At 43.1% G+C, this 20179-nt stretch overlaps 1 protein-coding gene across 1 annotated transcript in view; it reads right to left on the bottom strand.

Moving 5' to 3' along the window:
* Window positions 1-20179, bottom strand: part of DNAH11 (dynein axonemal heavy chain 11) — a 2866633-nt gene that overhangs the window by 1070609 nt on the left and 1775845 nt on the right. The window contains exons 54-55 of the mRNA XM_069211469.1: window positions 20020-20162; window positions 799-960 (exon numbers count right to left, since the gene is read on the bottom strand). Of these exons, the coding sequence (XP_069067570.1) occupies window positions 799-960; window positions 20020-20162 (305 nt within the window). The remainder of the gene's footprint in view (window positions 1-798; window positions 961-20019; window positions 20163-20179) is intronic.

Raw genomic sequence — 20179 nt, forward strand, 5'->3', positions numbered from 1 at the left:
TTAAAATATGAAGATCCCTTTATGAATTTGTCGACTGCGATGCTTCGTAGGCGCGTTACCTGTGTACCACTAAAGTCCAGGTGCTTAGCATACATTGGTGCAGCAGGTGCAGTGGGACCGAGGCTCAGAGGCTTAAGGGCCCCACTGAACCCTAATTATTGTTGAATCACAAACAGCAGCCAGGAGGGGCATTTCCGGTTTTGGCCCTTAACACATTGGCTATGCCACTCAAGTCATATAAAATCATAGTAAACACAGACGTTCGGTATTTATTGCTGAACCGATTCACACTGAGGTACATATATATTTGGAAAGACATGTTTTGAATTTCGCATAAATAACCTATTGCATAATTTGCCATGAGGGGCCGCTGACTTGGACAATCTTCTTAGTTCTATGGACCATTCCTAGAGGCCTAACCTTTCTTTAGAAACGTTTAAAATTTATGTAGAACCGTGCTGCGCCTGCCATGTTTGAAATGGAAGTTTATTTTAACTGTCACTCTTAAACATGTGGCGTTAGCTTTGAGGCGACATTGCAGCCATTCTTTTGAAATCACTAGAGCCGAATCCTTGCAGTTTATAATAGTATGAGAGGTAGCAAATGACGTATACGGCGCCAAACCTTTCTTCTCTATGTGGAAAACTACACAAGTTTACTTTGGGTATTTTTATTTCTGGCAGCCATTAGATTTTTGGTGTGGGGGACATTTTATAGGCTATTTTCTACAGGTGTTCGTCATTGACTTTGCAGTGAGTGATTGCTTCCTGTGTGACTGACAGGCTAAGCTTCACATACCTCGATCCCCTCAGTCTCCTCAATGAACCGCCTGCTGACAGAGCGCAGGGCCTCCTGCGGCCACTCGTGGAAAAGGTCAATGGCTGTGCAGTTGACTATAGCTGGGAACTTCCGAGCTCTGACCCGCAGTGTGGAACCGACTGGAGAGAAACACAAAATGATCTGTAGAGAGGGAAGCCAAAAAAGAGAAGCGTGAGGGACAGGCACGCCGAACTCAGACGATCAAAGAGGAGAGTTCAGTCAGCCATGGCACTAGGGCCTCGAAGAAGGGCACATAATTGAGAACAGTCTAGTTACAACCCATTCCTTCCCCCCACCCCAGCCCCGAGAACTTAATCTGTGTTACGGAGGACCTGAACAACATGTTATCCCTATACAGTTATCGAAACAATCTACATATTCTGCTCTCCGTTTTTGCGGAAGCTTGGGTTCGATAATTACTTCCATGGTCTGAAAGAGTTGAAATAGCATGCGTAGCATACATACAGTTAAAATTTCACAAAGTGCAATACGTGTTTCTTATACCAGTGATCTGTGTGTGGTGTCTGATGTGTGCATGAGTACAACGTGTGCTTCCTTTATCCCGAGGAAGGGAAACAATCTTCAACACTTACACCAAAACTGCATAAGCATACACTTGGACCTTTCAGAGGTAAGCAAATTAAAACTAAGCGAAATAGCTTAAGTTAATGTGACCTCAGCAAGCAGAATCAGAGTAATCCGAGGGTCACATGTTCAAATAAAGTGGGAAAGGAGGTAGTCTTTTACCCATTAAAATGAGTCCTAATACGCTGGGTAATATTAACATCTTTTGTAAGCAAAAAAGAGTGGATCACTCGAAATATACTATGGCTGGAGTCCAATAATCTGTTCAGACCAGGTGGATGCACAGCCTTTGAGTCCATGTGGGTTGATCTGAAACTATCAGTGGACAGGAATGGAGCGGATTCCCTATCATTTCTGTATCAATCAGCAGCATCTGACACCGTTCATCACCGCACACTACTAAAAAGATTCCATCATGTAGGAACAGGTGAAAATGTCTGTTCAGGACCACACACACATTAATAAAAAATCTCAGTACGGTCGCCCGTCTGTAGTAACCAATTTAGGGGACTGTGATCATAAGGAGTAGCATAGAGGGATCTGCAGAACTCATGAAAGATGCCAGCTTACCAAAAACCACAATCTGCTCACCCATCACACTTGTAAGCACTGCATCCCAAAAAACAATAGTTTGCCATCATGCTCGAGATGTAAACAATTCGCACATTGGATTAAAAAAACACACCATACTTTCAACCACACACTACACAGTGCAGCATGACACCCATGAAAATAAACGCTTCGGCACCCCACAGAGGAGTAAGCAATACAAATGTTACAATACATGCAAAACAATGTTTTCTGTGATACTGTGTGAGCTAATGAATAGTGCAGACTTGGAATTAAGGATAGTTAGCTCACCAGAACTTGTAAATGTCAGTTTTTTGTTGTTTTTAGATCTTAATTCATAATCTCAATTCACGTCCCTTCAAATCCATCTTGAAGAAATTGATGTAACATTTTTCATTTAATTACTTTGGTTTTGTTATAATTCTTTGGCCCATACCCCCAAACAGTCACTTTGCAAAACATTCACCCTACTTCAGGGCACGTCCACGGCCATCTTCTTATGTTCATTTGTCCCCATTTGGCTCGGTGTACAGCATGAGGCCTTAAACCATGCGCCAGGATCCAGGCTTTAGTCTTCCAAAGCTGTTTCTGTGGTCTGGGTGAGAATTTGTCCATATCTCACACACTCCATTACCATGTCCCCTAAAGCTGCAACGCAAAGTCTTCAGCAATGCCTCACATGCTTCTGCCACAGCTTTCGGCCATTTGCTGACCCCAGTCTCTCAGGCAACAGATTCCACAGGGCATGGTCTTAGGCTATACCCAGGATATTCTGGTACAGGGCATTACCCACTCCCACACTCCGAGTCCAGACTCACTATCCAGAAAGCCCACAGATTGAAACCATCAATTGTGCGCAGTGGCCGTTGAGCACACAGTGTGGCCTTGACCATGCCCTGAGCCCACTTCCCTGCTCTAATAGGCTTCAGGGTGTAAACTTTAGCTGACATTGATGGGTCGATGGGTTGATGGGCAGTGCTGCAGAGTTTTTGATCCATGGCTCCTGGGTCAGGCCACATAACTATAAGCAGCAGGGGCCTGGAGGGCTATCATGCACAGTGGATTCTTCCCCAGTCCTTGGACAGGTCAGTGACATTGCTAATGTTCCCTTGACCACAAAATGCCAAGGGAAATGAGGGGACATATATTTCGTTTAAAAATACTTCCTCAATATTTCATGACTGGGAAGAGTATGGATGGAAAGTAGGCTCAAACAACAGGGTCTATGGACCCCTTCTTCCTGGGCCATTCTAAGGACTTTAGAGGTTAAAACTCCTTTGGGCCTTATTTTTCATTAGTTCACTTATAAGTCACTTTGCCTTACTCAAGAGTAACTGCAAATGTCCCTCATCATTTGTCGAAACGGCAGAGAGAAGTTTTCATAACAGCTCAAGAACACGACTTACCAAGTTATGCATCAGTGAATCTATTAAACTGCAGTAAAAATGATTACATTAGGAGTGTGTGGCATCCTCTATGGATCGCTGATATTATGCAAACTACCACCCAAGAAATCCCAATGGCATCTTTAAAAATTTCAGGATGTCCTTCAAACAGCTTGCTAATATTAACTTCAAACAAGCCGAGAAACGGTTATTCTTTAAGGATGATCCAAATAAATGTTAAGAGCAGTACTAAATAGGCCTTTAAGACACCTCTTCAATTTACCCTACAATGACTGGAAAAATAAAATTAGAAGAAAATGCACCAAAACATACAGAAAACTTAGTTGTGAATTAATGTAACGAAAAAAGAACTCCACTTTCATTAACAATACTATTCAAGCCATTACTATGCAAGTAGCGGAAAGAGTGCATACCGAAAGAGTGTATGATTCTCAAATAGTGCTCTTTTGACTTGACTTCGTTCTACCTGCCAATGAGCAATTAACTAAAGAACGTGACAAAATAAATGTGGACATTGCAAAAATTAAAGAAATACTCCAGGAACAGATTGCAAAAGAGGACTTGGAAAAAACATACTAGGGTATCAATAATAAACTTGCCCTATAGCTAATAACAGTAATTAATCATAGAAAACAAAAAAACCCACCAAAGTCATGATTAGCACAACAATGCGTTCTGCAATTGGGCATAAAGGTAGGTAGCATGCAACAAGCAAAGGAAAGATGATACGAATATGAAATTGTCTACAGACAGGACGTCAGTGGAGAGTGAAGAAAATGTAGTTGTTCTCTCTTATTGTAGAGGAAGTACAAGGAAATGTATCCTGGGCTAAATACATGTAGAGAACAAGAAGGTGAAAACACTAAAAATGAACGCTGCCAAACACATCAAAATGATACAAACAGGAATCTTCTTATTGTCAACAATGGATATCAACAGATTTAAAACGAAGACAGCCTTCAAAAATGCAGTGAGAGAATAATACAATGCTGGAAGTTTACAATAGGACTGTATTAAAAAAGTAAAAGGGTGACATTTAAACATGCACAAGTATAGCAACCCATTCACTTCTCTAAATTTTAAAATGATTGAAACTATAACATGCTATTAATCCAGGCAATAAAGAAGGATCAATAGTGGTTATGGATAAGAGTAGGTATACACAGGGGACGTTGAAAGATATAGAAGATGGTCATTATTTGAAAATTAATTGAACTCAACTGAGCTACACGCACAACTGACTGATGGAGGATTGTGTAATGTATGCTAATCATACAAACAGGTTGATACATGAGAAGTGGTTTTCCAAGGATACCACTGTGTGCATATTCCTAATAATTTATAAAAGTGAACATAGTCTTCCCAATAAGACCAATTATATAAAACAAAGAATCTATTTTCAAATCAGTTTGGAAAATATGTCAAAGTCTGTTGACTTTTCATTGTAATCGCTATAAGGGATATATTGGAATTCCTCATAAAACTGAAATACTCCAGAATTGAGATTCATGAAATCATGTTAATGTGCACTATGGTTCATTTGTGTGTAAATAGCTTCGAAACTGAAGGAACGCAATCTAGCGAACATATGCTTCACAGCCAACTGCCACCTGATGTACCTTCGGAAATTACCCTTATAACTCTTAACCTAATATCCTTTCAGGCATACTTTTTTGGGAGTCTATGTTCTGCTTGCAAACCACTGGAAGTGCCTCCCCCCAAAACGTGGCACTATACTATGCCACTGAGTATGTGCACATTTATGAACATGAACATAGCTTTGATGATCCCTAATATCAAAGTAAGACTGGAGAAATGATAATGTGGATTAGAGTAAGAGGAGATGGAACAGAGATGTACTAAGTGGACAACACAAGAGCAAAGCTGTTCTTATAGTTGTGGATTATAGACTCCTAAATATGCTTTTTTGTCAAGAAATGTTCATTTTAAGAAAGAGAGGTTCCCAAATGCGTAATACGGCTTTCTGTAAGAAGCATGGCTAAGCACCAGTCCGGTGACTGAGGCTTCCACACTTTTCAGTCTCGACACGTTGACATTGACACCTTACTTTGGGGACTGGCAAGCCAATGTGTTTGGGTCCCTTGCACTTAACTTTATAGCGTATTTGAATATAGCACTTACTTTTCAACAGCTAACATTTGATTGCTTATTCATGGGAAGATATTCTGTTTACATAAACAGGCACACAATTTACTTGCTTATGTTCTATTAATCTCTTCAACTATACCTCAGACTTACCATTACTGTGTTGGAGTGTGACTTTTAGAATTAACATTAACATGAAAAGCTTGCAATATAATGTGTAGTGAAACTGCATAGAGGATGTGTTAATGTAGAAATAATGTACGCGTTTGAAATGTGCCCACGGGGAGTGGCCATCAATGTATACAATGATTAATGAAACTGACTAATAATGAATTTACGATGTACTAATGTATGATTTTGTATTAGCATTAAGCATTATGTATTCGGGTTTTGCCAAGTTAATCACTAGACCTTAGTTAGCAAGGGTCTGGGCCTAGCTACCTGGTCTCATATTAACTGTTTGTTTCCTAACGTGCAATGTGCTGCTTTCCTGAAGGAAACAAAGCTGTACTTTTCCAGAAGCTAGAGAGATGTGTGTAGCTGTAGTAAATTCTTTCTCATGGGACCCGACTTGCTCAAGGAGACATTCTTGCTAAGTGCAACAGTGTAATTCGCAACAGGTGCTAGGTTGCCTGGACTAAGAGAAAACAATGGAACTACTGACTGGAGCGACAAGTGTAACTTTTCTTACCTGACATTCCACCCATTGAAGATGTCAATCACAGGAGCCAATCAACTGCATGAGAACTGTGTTAGGTGAATATTCTAGTAAAGTGTGTGAAGGATTATTGGACAGAGATAATGATGCACCAAATATTGCCCAATGGGAAATAAGAGACTTGTTCGACAGTTTTGATATAACGGCGAGACCCGCGGAGAAATGGGCCATTCCTAGCCATTACTTTGCTATTATTCCTCGCCATTATTGAGCCATTCGTCGCCGTTCTTCCCCAAACCCTGCCATTACCATTTTGAGAGTCTTTGCCTTTGGCTGTCTTATACCTTAGACCATCCCCTACTTATTCCTTGTACGTCATGCACTTCTCCTTATGAGGGAAGAGCCTTTTCTTACTATGCCCTACTGAGACTTACCTGTCTGCCCTGTCTGATGGCGAACCTACTGATGTCCTGAGAACGAAGACTGACGCTGCTTGCTGACTCATTCAGATGGGTAACTATCTGATGAAATTGTAATTGTCTGTTTGCCTTTTCTTTCTAGGTACCAACTGCTCTTTTGATAGAGGCCATAGTTAGATGTTTTCCAAATTCATGTTGCCAAATTATTTTGCATGAAGCCCAACATGCTGATGCTAATTCGAGGATAGTTGAGGAGTTCACTAATATCGGATGCAAATAGACAAATTACTAAATTCTTGCTTTGTTGAATAATGTACTAATGATACTCTGCTAAAGTTGACTCATGTTAATGTTGCGCTTTATTCTAATGTTCATGATCTATGCTTTGATAAAGTTTTGCTCGACTTGCCAAATTAAAGTGGCTTTGATGTGCTTGTTATTGTTGAGACGAATAAACATGATATTAGATTGTAACTAATAGGGAATAAATATCCTAACTCTTACTAGATTTGTTGTGGTTATTCATGGCTGAAAGGTCATGGTGCGTCCGCTGTATTGATCTATATTAACGTTATTGATTAGCTTGAGTGATTAGTTATTGTGAATATTGACGAGGTTATTGATCTATTGACTGCAATGCTAATTGGATATCTCGTTTCGGGAAGTCCCCAAACGTGGTCAAAAGGTTAATTGGCCTAAGCCGTGTCTCCTTGTAAGTTTACTTATCAAGGTTCAGACGCGTTATCAACTAAAGTGCAGGCTAAATCACAGGAGAAGGAACTGCTTTTCGGCGACCAGTTTCATAGTAAGACTGTAGAGACATTCTCAAAACATTCTCTTGTTTACTAAGTTTTTTAATCATTGTGGGATTTTAGATCATATTTATCTATTCCATCTACAAGCCAGAGTTGTAAGCAGCCTAAGGGGGATCAGAGCTAAGTCAGAGATAAATCTGTTCCATGTCTGGCTGTTCAGTTCAAATGATTTCTTGCCAATCTAATCTAATTTCATCTAATGTGCTGCACTTAATCCATAATCCCTTTTGTTTCATAGAGCATTTAACAATCAAGTGTTCACTCCTTTTGCAATTGCTTATCGGGGAATGATCTTGTGCCATCCTCTCACTAATCCATTGGGCAGCCTGCTTCAGAGCCCACCTAAGAACTTCCTTTCCTCTACAGTACCCCCACCCATCCTCCTAATTCCAAGGAGACACTGTTTTGAATGGATCTAGTTTAGCAAATGCTCTATATAGGTGGAACATTATGAACAGGCAGCCAAGGATTTGATGGAAGAAAACATTTTAAACTATCAATAGAGGTTTTGGTTAGTACACATGAAGGAGAAAACAACAGAAAAAAATAACAGGACTGGGGCTATTTAAGGCAGTCATTCCGAGTTACATATTTTTTCTGATAAGTACCTAAGTAAAAATCTGACAATCCTGAAGAGAAGATAATGCAAATTACCCCTAACATGTGGGGGTAATTTCTCAGCACATCAGTATTGCTGTTTTTGTGAAAAAAAGGGTGCTGAGTGGGACAAGAACAAAATAGTACTCAGTAAGTATACCCTGTACAAATGCCACACCAGTAGGTGCTCAGAAGCCATGAGATCAAGATGAGGTAGGTGAGAATCATATAAAATGGTAGGCAGTCCTGTGCCATGGGAGTAACACAAAAGGATGATGGATGGAGGGCAGAAACCTTTCAAACACCAGATGTGGGTTAAATCCATCGTTCTTTTGCTCACCATGCCACCCCAGTTTCGACCTAGCCATATACAAATCAGTCTTGACCGTGCTCACCATGGGAACAGTACAGCCTGAACTGCCAGGCCAGCCAGGCCAGTTATTTTGGTTTTGCAAGAGGAGCAGCAGCCAAGTGCTCAGCTGATCCATCAGGCTAGTAGGCCACCTGCAGAGGTGTACATTTCCACTCCAGTACTTGCATCACTAATAATCTCGCTCAACAAAAGCTGATATTTTAACCTTTTTTTGAATTCTTATACCATCTGTAGGGTGATCATATTATTCACTTTTTCCAAGTTCAGACTTTACTCCAAATATCATTTTGTGATGTATCACAAGCCTCAAGCCGCTCCTTTTTTATATTATTTCTGAAAGCCAGAAATCCACCAATTCCAAGTATTATCAGCTTTTACTAGACCACCCTTTTCCTTCCTTTGCAAAGACAACGTTTCTGTTTTTCAGGCGTTCCTTTGAACAGTTTTAGGAGTCTAGCCATACTAATGCAAACAATGCATACATAATATATATACAACGAGGGGCTTGTTGGTCAGCAGGCTGAATCCACTGGTCTGTTAAATTCCAGTTCAGACTGTGCTTCCACCCACCACAGCATACAGCATGGGACAATGGATCACCCCACGTGACGCAATGAATTCCTTCATGTTTAGTGACTGCACAAATCCAGTGCACAATGTTCACATTCTATTAAAATAGCTCCTTCTCTACAAAGTCATAGCTGGTTCAAAGTGTTATTTTTTAACCTTTGAGTTTTTTTTTCTAATTTCTTCAAGCACTTGCTATTCATCTTGCCTGCCCTTTGAATGCCTAGTTATAAGGTAATTTATTTTGTCTCCTTTTTAAATTTGCTCGGAGAAGGAGTTCACGAGACACTGTGACATTTTGGTTGCTGGCAATTTGAGCTCTTGATTGATTGTCAATACAATCAATCTAATTGAAATACTTCTTATTAAAAAAATATTGCTGGCCACATACATGAATTCTTTTTAAATCTTATTTTTTTTTACTTCAAATATATGATGGCCAATTATAGGAGTATGTATGCTTTTTTCCCTTTTTGTGGCAAATGCTTGCAATACAACATGTAAGCAAAAATGTAACAATTGAATCAGCATATGAAGGACAGATCTATTGGTTTGCCCAGGCTTGCTTTATTTGAATTTTGATAGGGCATACTATAACCCTAAAATCAGATGTCTGAGGATTTTAAATATTTGATATATTCACATTAGATCACATAGTTATCTCGCATTCCAAGATAAAGGTGTACCTAAGAAAATAACAGAAATTGTTGATTCAATAAAAAAATACATTTTGAAAAGTAATCGGTTTTAGTTCAGAGGTCATAATGAACGCAAGGCTGGGCATAGGAGCACAGCTGAATACAAGTTTCAAATATGCAGAAGGCATTCATTTAGTATTTGAGTGGAATTTTCTGTGCCTACAAATCTTCGGCATCATGCTTGAGAAGTATTGTTTCAAAGTTGATATCTCTTTAAACTTGGGTTCCTACATTTTAAAAAAGGATTCAGCTTGCTATGATCCTGCTTTTACCAGAAGTATATGGTTTATAAAATTCAGGGTTGTTATGGCAAATTTCATTAGAACCAAACAAGGTAGTCAGATCCGAGTTCCAGGCAAAGTAACCAAAGAGATAAACTTATTGGTAAAGAAACTCAAATATGGCCATGATTGAGATAATGTAGGATACTTGTTGGAAAATGGGTTATTGGTAGGGCAGGTATGTACCTACACCTAGCAACAAGCCACTAACCTCCACCTAGGTACAGTTAGGTCTCAGTAAATTAATCCCAGCTCAACCCTTGGTAGCTTGGCAACGAGCGTCAAGGCTTAACTTAGGAGACAAAGTGTAAAGCATTCAAATATCACAAAACAGTAATCAAATAAAACACAGGAAACAGTTTAAAAATCCAAAACCAATTTATAAAAATAGTTTATATTTTTATCTTTAAAATGACACAAAAACGATTAAAATCGGTTCAGGGGACCCGGAGATATGAATTTTTAAACAATTATTACTTTTCTAGCGCTTAGAAACAAAAAGCGGCAATCGGGTCATCTGGTTGCACCTCGACCGGGGCAAAGTCAAACTTTCAGGCTGACCGCGATGGAGCCCTGCTCGGCTACAGGTCGCGGGAGGCCTCGGTTAAAAAGTTACCTTCTGACTTTGTCTTTATTTTGAAGATTTTCTTCAGCGGGACGAACCTGCCAGTCGAATCCGACCTCCTGGAGCACTTGTCCGGATACGCGATGCTGGATTCCTCGGTGGAGATTTTTACCTTCGGACTTAGTCGTTTTTTCGAGGTGAAAATCCTTCGACCGGGGTAAACCTGGATCTTGATCCGACGTCCATGGAGCCCTTCTCGGATACGATGGCTGGGAGGTCCAGGTCAACTTTTTACCTTCGGACTTAGTCTCTTTTTCAGAGATTTTTCTTTACCGGGACGAACCACCAAATAAGGCTGGGTCGCGGTTGAGGCAAGCCGGCTAGAATTTCCGCGGCGGGTCGGTCCCTCTATGGAGCTTTTTTTCAAAAATTCTCAAATCTTCTCCAAACTTCTGGGGCTTCACCCAGATGTCCTTTTAAGGTTCTTTTGGGGTCCACAGCTCACCCCAAGGGTCCAGAAGTTCTGTGATGGTCCTTGGGGGGTGCGGACTTCAACTCCCAGAATGCACCTGGCGCAAACTCCTTTTTGGCCACTGGACAGTGGTCAGCTGGTCGCTTTCTTCAGGAGTTGGTGCAGGGGACTCTGGTTAGCAATTTTTCACCTGTAGCAAACAGGGAGTCCCTCCTTGAACCAGTTGAAGCCAGGCAAAGTCCTTCTTGTGGTGAAGCCCAAGTGTGCAGCTGGTGCAGTCCTTCTGCGTGCAGGTTCCAGGTGCAGGCCAGGGGGCCAGCAGGGCAGTCCTTCTTCTCCTTTAGTTCTTTTCTTGTTGAAATCTGGTAGGGATCTGAGGTGTGGGTGCAGGTCTGCCAGTTTTATCCTTGCTCCTGGGTGAAAAGCAGGGGGGCCCTGGTTCTCCAATCAGGGACAGGGTCGTCCCCCTGTGATGACCACTTCCTGGGAAGTGTGGCAAAAATCCATCCCAGAAGGCAACAGTCTCTAAAAATCCAACATGGATGAATCTGATTTTTGGAGGTTACATCTGGCTGGGCCCACCCACTGGCGTGGCTAAAAATCATAAACACACCCCTCTCCTGCCCTCTCCTAATCTAATCAAGGGGGCACCTAATTGTCTGGGGTTGCAGGATGTGGGGGTGTTGCTGGGTGCTCCAAATGTCCTTCTCTGCCTTTGAAGACCAGTTTGGCAGCCCTCCCCCTTCCTGCCTCACCATCTGCTGAGGGGAGATTCTCTCCCCCAAGCACATTCCTTTGTGTGAAGCCAGGCCACTTCACACCTCATCAAGGCAGCCTGGCAGAAGCTGCTGCAGGCTGGCCAATCAGAGCACAGCAGCAAAAACAATGCAGAGCTGAAATTGGCAACTTTTTAGGTAAATTCTAAACTTTTTACCTGAACAAGTTATATTAAATCCAACAACTGGAAGTTGTGGGATTTATTACAACAATTAATTTGATACCAAATTCTTGGTATGTAACATTTAAGGAGACTTTAAAATTTAAAATAAAGTCTGCCCATTCTAGCCTATGAAGGCCATTTACTTCAATGAGGGAAAAACAAATTTGGCTGTTTTTACCTCACCAGGGCTTATAAATCTATTTTTATAAAGCCCCTGCTTATAGTTACATGGCACCCAGCCCTAGGGGCACATAGGGCACACCTTAGGGGTGACTTATATGTAAAAATAAGGTAGTTTAAGACTTTGGAAGTACCTTTAATTCCAAAGTCGAATTTGCATATAACTTTAATTTAAAAGCAGCCAGCAAGGCAGGCCTGCTTTTAAAATGACACTGGGCACCTCAGCAGTGCACCTAGGTGTGCACCACCTATGCTGTGGTCCCTAAACCTACATGCCCTACCATATACTAGGGACTTATAGGTAGGTTAACTTAGCCAATTATAATTAGGCTAATTTGCATATCCATTTTACACAGAGCACAGGCCCTGGGACTGGTTAGCAGTACCCAGGGCACCATCAGAGTCCGGAAAACACCAGCATAAAGTGGAAAATGGGGGCAAAAAGTTAGGGGGCCTCTGCAATCAGCCCTGTTTTCTCACACAACCCCCCCCCCCCCCCAGCCCACACACCCAGGAGACTCAGCCCAACCCTGGGAGAGTCTTCCTGGCCTGTTAGGCGAGGAAGACAGTGAAGAAAACTGGCTGTCCCTTTGCAGGGCCTACTCTGCCTTATATCCTCCTGTCAGGGTCACTCCCTATGGGTAGTGAAGCCATCCCAACAGTAAAAGGACCCAACTCAAACTGAAACTTCCCTCTAGGGGGGTCTTCCTCCTTTCTCTCTCCCAACTTGGGTAGTGAGGTGCCCACCTCCCCTACTCCAAACTTTGCTAGGGCAACACTTAGCTTACCCAAAGAGGTCACCCAACACTTGAGCAACCCCACCATGACCAATAGGGTCAGGGGGCCTACTTTGCTATTGGCCCTGGGGTCTGCCTCCCAGGCCAAGTACATTGCTGCCAGGAAGGCTAGCACCCAGCAGAGGCTACTGACGGCTGTCAGTACCCAGAACCACACCCTAAGCTCTCCACTGACAGGTGGCTGAGCTGCTTTAGGGGCATCTTTGGGGTCCTGGCACCCCTCTTGCTGTCTAGAGTGGGGGGCTACCACCTCCTGTGGCAGACACCCTCCTTCCACTCTCCCTTCTGTCAGTGCAGGGGCAACACCTTGCATCTGGACAGCTGCCTGACTACTCAGGACTTCCTTGGGGTCAGGTGAGGCCTCACCAGTGCCAACTCTGGGCTCCCCCCTTACTGGGGCAGAAGGCCCTTGGCTCCCTGGAACTCTCTTTAAGAGTGGCCTACCCTTCCTTTTCTTCTTTCCTTTTCTTGGGGACCCCTGTCTCCTAACTGTAGGGACTGACTCCCCAGGACTTTGGGTTGGGGGGGCGCCCTGGGCGACCACCCCATCTGTGACCAGACTTACCTCTGGGAGGTCATTGCCCAGGATACAATCTAGGGGAAGGTCAGCACTGACTACCACCCTAATCCAGTCAAGGATACCCTCCCTCTCTAGGGGCACTATGGCTACAGGTTTGGAGGTGACCTCCCCTGTGGCTATCCTGACTTTCTTTGTCTTTCCTGGGACATACATGTCTGGGGTCACTAACCGGTCACTCACTATAGTGTGACTGGCACAGGTGTCTCTCAGGCCAGTGGTAGGGATCCCATTCACTTGAATGTGGTGGAAGTGCCTACTCCCACCCTCAGGGATCACCAGCTTACCATCTGGTCCTGTCTCCCAGCTCAATGCTAGGAGGACTTCATCATCTGAGGAATCCTCCTCTATGGCTACACTGGACAGCCCAGTGCTAACCACCTTCTTTGGACAGGCTGCATCTCCTCTGAAGTGACCTGTCTGCTGACAGTCAAAGCAAGCCCTACTGTCCAAGAGCTTTTTTAACCCTGTGTCTCCCTGTCTCTGCTTGTCAGAGTGCGAGTGGGATTTACTCTCCTCCTTCTTAGGGTTCTGGGGTACAGAGGGAGTCTCTGTGGTGGGCTTACCACCTCCCTCCTTAGGTTTTTGGGGACCTGTCCCCCCCTTCTTGGAGTCTCCCCCCTGGGACTTGACAACCACCCTGGTTCTCAACCACTCATCAGCTGCCTCCCCTAGCTCTCTAGGGTTGGTCTGCTTAGAGTCCACTAGATGCTGGAGTAACCTTTCTTGGGTACAATTGGTCAAGATGTGCTCTCTCATGATCAGATTGTATAACCCCTCATTAGTATCTACTTTGTTACCAATAATCCAGCCCTCTAGTGCCTTTAGTGAAATGTCCACAAAGTCAACCCAAGACTGGGTACTGACCTTCTGGGTGTCCCTGAACTTCATTCTATATTGCTCTGGGGTCAGACCAAACTTCTTGGCTAAGCACCTATTCATACTAGGGTATGAATCTGCCTCCTCCCCCCTTAAGGTCAGAAGCCTATCCTTCCCTGAGTTGGGGACCAACTCCCACAAAAGGGAACCCCAGTATTGAGGCCTAACCCTTCTCATTTGGAGTGCCCTCTCAAAGGCCCCCAGCCACTTATCTATGTCATCCCCCTCTACATAAGCAGGAACCACCCCCTTGGGTAATCTGGGGCAAACTCCCCCACCCATGGACACCTCAGCTTCTTTATCGCTGCCTCCATCTCTTTTCTCTTTGTATGCCCACTTTTTCTTTTCTAGGGCCAGCTTGTCTGCTTCCAAAGCTATGTATGCTAGCTGGGCCTCCAGCTCTCTTTCTCTGATGGATGGGTTCTCTCCTCCTGAAAGGACCCCCTTCCCACCACTAGCTTTGGGTCTGCCCCTAGTGACTGTATTTACTGAGGACCGTTCTTCCTCATCCTCACTTAGGCTCAGATGCCTTCCCTCCCCTGAGTGGTTAGAGCTTGCATCCTCCCTTCTTTCTCCCTCCTCTGGAACTTCTTCTGACTCTACCTCTTGGGCCCCAGCCCATGCTGTCAGGGATGTGATCAGGATTTGCTTCCTGAGATCAGTGGTTGCAGGCAACCCTCTTTCAATACACAACCCCCTAAGCTGGACTACTGTCAGTGTGGGTAGGCTAGCCAGATCAAGCTCCATGGTTCCCTAGTTTTGTGTCAACAAAAACGTTTTGCAAAAATTGGAAACAAGAATTTAGAAAAATTACAAAAATTCAATAATTGAAATTAATCCAAATTAAAAATTAAAAACAATTTTTGCACTAGGACAATTTAAAGGATTTTTAATTTGTTTTACCTAAAACTGTAACGTGATATTGAACACAAGTACAGGATCCCGTCGCTGCTTCCAAAAATGTTGGAAAATGGGTTATTGGTAGGGCAGGTATGTACCTACACCTAGCAACAAGCCACTAACCTCCACCAAGGTACAGTTAGGTCTCAGTAAATTAATCCCAGCTCAACCCTTGGTAGCTTGGCAACGAGCGTCAAGGCTTAACTTAGGAGACAAAGTGTAAAGCATTCAAATATCACAAAACAGTAATCAAATAAAACACAGGAAACAGTTTAAAAATCCAAAACCAATTTATAAAAATAGTTTATATTTTTATCTTTAAAATGACACAAAAATGATTAAAATCGGTTCAGGGGAACCGGAGATATGAATTTTTAAATAATTATTACTTTTCTAGCGCTTAGAAACAAAAAGCGCCAATCGGGTCATCTGGTTGCACCTCGACCGGGGCAAAGTCAAACTTTCAGGCCGACCGCGATGGAGCCTTGCTTGGCTACAGGTCGCGGGAGGCCTCGGTTAAAAAGTTACCTTCTGACTTTGTCTTTATTTTGAAGATTTTCTTCAGCGGGACGAACCTGCCAGTCGAATCCGACCTCCTGGAGCCCTTGTCCGGATACGCGATGCTGGATTCCTCGGTGGAGATTTTTACCTTCGGACTTAGTCGTTTTTTCGAGGTGAAAATCCTTCGACCGGGGTAAACCTGGATCTTGATCTGACGTCCATGGAGCCCTTCTCGGATACGATGGCTGGGAGGTCCCGGTCAACTTTTTACCTTCGGACTTAGTCTCTTTTTCGGAGATTTTTCTTTACCGGGACGAACCACCAAATCAGGCCGGGTCGCGGTTGAGGCAAGCCGGCTAGAATTTCCGCGGCGGGTCGGTCCCTCTCTGGAGCTTTTTTTCAAAAATTCTCAAATCTTCTCCAAACTTCTGGGGCTTCACCCAGATGTCCTTTTAAGGTTCTTTTGGGGTCCACAGCTCACCCCAAGGGTCCAGAAGTTCTGTGATGGTCCTTGGGGGGTGCAGACTTCAACTCCCAGAATGCACCTGGCGCAAACTCCTTTTTGGCCACTGGACAGTGGTCAGCTGGTCGCTTTCTTCAGGAGTTGGTGCAGGGGACTCTGGTTAGCAATTTTTCACCTGTAGCAAACAGGGAGTCCCTCCTTGAACCAGTTGAAGCCAGGCAAAGTCCTTCCTGTGGTGAAGCCCAAGTGTGCAGCTGGTGCAGTCCTTCTGCGTGCAGGTTCCAGGTGCAGGCCAGGGGGCCAGCAGGGCAGTCCTTCTTCTCCTTTAGTTCTTTTCTTGTTGAAATCTGGTAGGGATCTGAGGTGTGGGTGCAGGTCTGCCAGTTTTATCCTTGCTCCTGGGTGAAAAGCAGGGGGGCCCTGGTTCTCCAATCAGGGACAGGGTCGTCCCCCTGTGATGACCACTTCCTGGGAAGTGTGGCAAAAATCCATCCCAGAAGGCAACAGTCTCTAAAAATCCAACATGGATGAATCTGATTTTTGGAGGTTACATCTGGCTGGGCCCACCCACTGGTGTGGCTAAAAATCATAAACACACCCCTCTCCTGCCCTCTCCTAATCTAATCAAGGGGGCACCTAATTGTCTGGGTTTGCAGGATGTGGGGGTGTTGCTGGGTGCTCCAAATGTCCTTCTCTGCCTTTGAAGACCAGTTTGGCAGCCCTCCCCCTTCCTGCCTCACCATCTGCTGAGGGGAGATTCTCTCCCCCAAGCACATTCCTTTGTGTGAAGCCAGGCCACTTCACACCTCATCAAGGCAGCCTGGCAGAAGCTGCTGCAGGCTGGCCAATCAGAGCACAGCAGCAAAAACAATGCAGAGCTGAAATTGGCAACTTTTTAGGTAAAGTCTAAACTTTTTACCTGAACAAGTTATATTAAATCCAACAACTGGAAGTTGTGGGATTTATTACAACAATTAATTTGATACCAAATTCTTGGTATGTAACATTTAAGGAGACTTTAAAATTTAAAATAAAGTCTGCCCATTCTAGCCTATGAAGGCCATTTACTTCAATGAGGGAAAAACGAATTTGGCTGTTTTTACCTCACCAGGGCTTATAAATCTATTTTTATAAAGTCCCTGCTTATAGTTACATGGCACCCAGCCCTAGGGGCACATAGGGCACACCTTAGGGGTGACTTATATGTAAAAATAAGGTAGTTTAAGACTTTGGAAGTACCTTTAATTCCAAAGTCGAATTTGCATATAACTTTAATTCAAAAGCAGCCAGCAAGGCAGGCCTGCTTTTAAAATGACACTGGGCACCTCAGCAGTGCACCTAGGTGTGCACCACCTATGCTGTGGTCCCTAAACCTACATGCCCTACCATATACTAGGGACTTATAGGTAGGTTAACTTAGCCAATTATAATTAGCCTAATTTGCATATCCATTTTACACAGAGCACAGGCCCTGGGACTGGTTAGCAGTACCCAGGGCACCATCAGAGTCAGGAAAACACCAGCATAAAGTGGAAAATGGGGGCAAAAAGTTAGGGGGCCTCTGCAATCAGCCCTGTTTTCTCACAATACTCCATAGTGTCTTTTTAAGAAAAGAAGCCGGGTGTCATTGACGGAGGCCTGGTTGTAGTCCATTTCCAAAAGCAATCTGAGAAATCGCCAGTAGTTGTATATCTAACAAGGTATTTTTAGGAAGGAAAGATGTGAGATTACGGTGTAGTTTATGTGGAACATTGCATTTCTGGCAAATTCTTCAATATCAATTTTGCAATGTAAAAGTTTGATGATTTGGTATCAGAATAGTTTTATAACAATGACAATTGATGGGTCAAATGCTTGTGTCTTGGAGTTGGTTTAGTTTTGGCCCATTTCTTTGAGTTGGCTGGCCAACCTTGGGTTAGGAAAGAAGTTTTCATGTGAGCTTCATAGTGGTCATCAAGTTTGTATTCCCTTTCGGATCAGGTATTTGTATTAAAGCTGTTAGTGCAGTATATTTTTATATTTAACTTAGCATTGCCAGCAAACTGGTAAAAACAAAGACACTGTTTTGTCAGTTGGTCATCAAGTTGTTCCTCATTCACTCTAAAAGAAGAGGGGGTTTAGGGAGAAACCATATGTCAGAGAGAACAGAGTATGGTATGGAGAGGGAGTTTCCAATTTGTATCTACTGATATCTCTTTAACACAGAAAACTTGAACTATTTATCCAGTGCTCCTCCGATGCCCATTCTGTCAATCAATGTTTTGAGGAGCTCCTACATCTGCTGAGTTTGAGGTTCTTTACGTTATAAATATTGGCTAGCACTTCTCCTTCAAGAAAGCGTCTCCAAACAGTACACCAGGAACATATTAGCTGCACTGCTGTAGAAGTTTACGCATTGAATCTCGCTAATACACATTCTCTTCCCTGGACAAAAGCTTCTGTTTTGCTACACATACACTATATAACCTAAAGAGGCAATCAAACACCTTCCTTTACCAGCATCAAAAAGGATGGCATTCTGCTAAACACAGGGCACAAAACAAGATACACACCCGGGTATCCAAAACCATAGAGGGCATTGAAAAGTCTTACCACTTTCAGCTGCTAACACATCAAACCTCAACTGTTTTGCATCCATTTTAGTTATAGCTCCATACACATTATTCTAACACACTAGGCCTGCCACTGTGCACTTTAACCTAGATATATTTTATTCAGTTTTGTTTATTATTTTAACAATAGCCACATTTGCAGTCTTGTTTTATTTCTGATTATCTAGCAGTTCTTAGCCTAGACCAGCACTGCGTTTTTAAACAAGACATTTCTTTCACTCTGTGCTTTTCTCTAGGCTGCAGTAAGATAGGCTGCCGGTAAATGTGGTAACGCTTTGTCTCTGGTGTTCATAGAAACATACACATCCTTACGTAGCAACATTTTCTCAGAACATCAGCTGTTTTATTATAAAAACACTTCTCTGTCCCACACATATTAGAGGGAGATTCTAGCCAGATCACCACAACTGTATGCTGATTGCTGAATGCTTCGGTACAGCTGCCTATGCAGACTTCAGGCCTCTTGCTCAGGTATGAGGGATGTCTTCTTCCCAGGGGAACCTGAAGGGCAGAACTAGAGCTTAATATGCTGTGCTCTAATATAGCCTAGGTAGGGATTATAGTAATGACCTTAGTGACAATATGGTAGTGTTATTTTTATGCTTTACTCTCCTTGTCACAGTTTTAATCCTGTCATGCTTCATCATCCTCTTTATTGCAGTACATACTTTATTATCTAAGATGCAGTTGCTTCATTAAAACCCTATTGAAACATATACTGCCTCTGACTGTCCTTGTACATGTGAGACTAATGTAACTGAGAGAAAGGGATGCGATCTGAGTGACCAGGATTTCCCTGAGGAGTCAATTGTGTCATGCGCTCGGCTGTCCACTCATCCCTGCTCTTGCGTTGAGATGAGGCACTGCTAGTTAGCCAGAGCAAAACCCGGATTAGGCCGACAGGTGTCACCTGTAGTGGGTTAGACTCAGTCCCCCACACCGCAGGCGATTCTGCCGCTCAAATCCAGTAGTCTCATTAGAATAATGAGAGCCTACGCGACACAACCACCTCCCTACTTTCCTTCAAAACTTCACGTCCTGTTTGTTGATTGCTCATCCTCCATTGTATGATGAATTAGTCCAGTTAATGCAGTGTAAAGTGTTGATATTGTAGTCTCTGTAGTGCACCAATTCCGTGACTTACAGTCTTGAATGGAATTAGTTTTATTATTGGTAGTAAAGTAACATTTCATTATACCAGTCATAATAGAATAAATTGCAATCAAATTAGTATCTTACTTTTAATTGCAGTCGTACTCGATCTAAAAAGAATCTCCAACAATTGTCTTTGTCGTCACTTAAACCAAGGCTTCGTATCTCACTTCTAATGCTAGAAATGATATTGTCAACATCCTCATCACTGAAAAGTTCTGGAATTTCTCCTGGGGAAAGAAAAAAA

This window comes from Pleurodeles waltl, chromosome 10, assembly GCF_031143425.1.
Source record: "Pleurodeles waltl isolate 20211129_DDA chromosome 10, aPleWal1.hap1.20221129, whole genome shotgun sequence".
In the NCBI taxonomy this organism is placed as follows: domain Eukaryota; kingdom Metazoa; phylum Chordata; class Amphibia; order Caudata; family Salamandridae; genus Pleurodeles; species Pleurodeles waltl.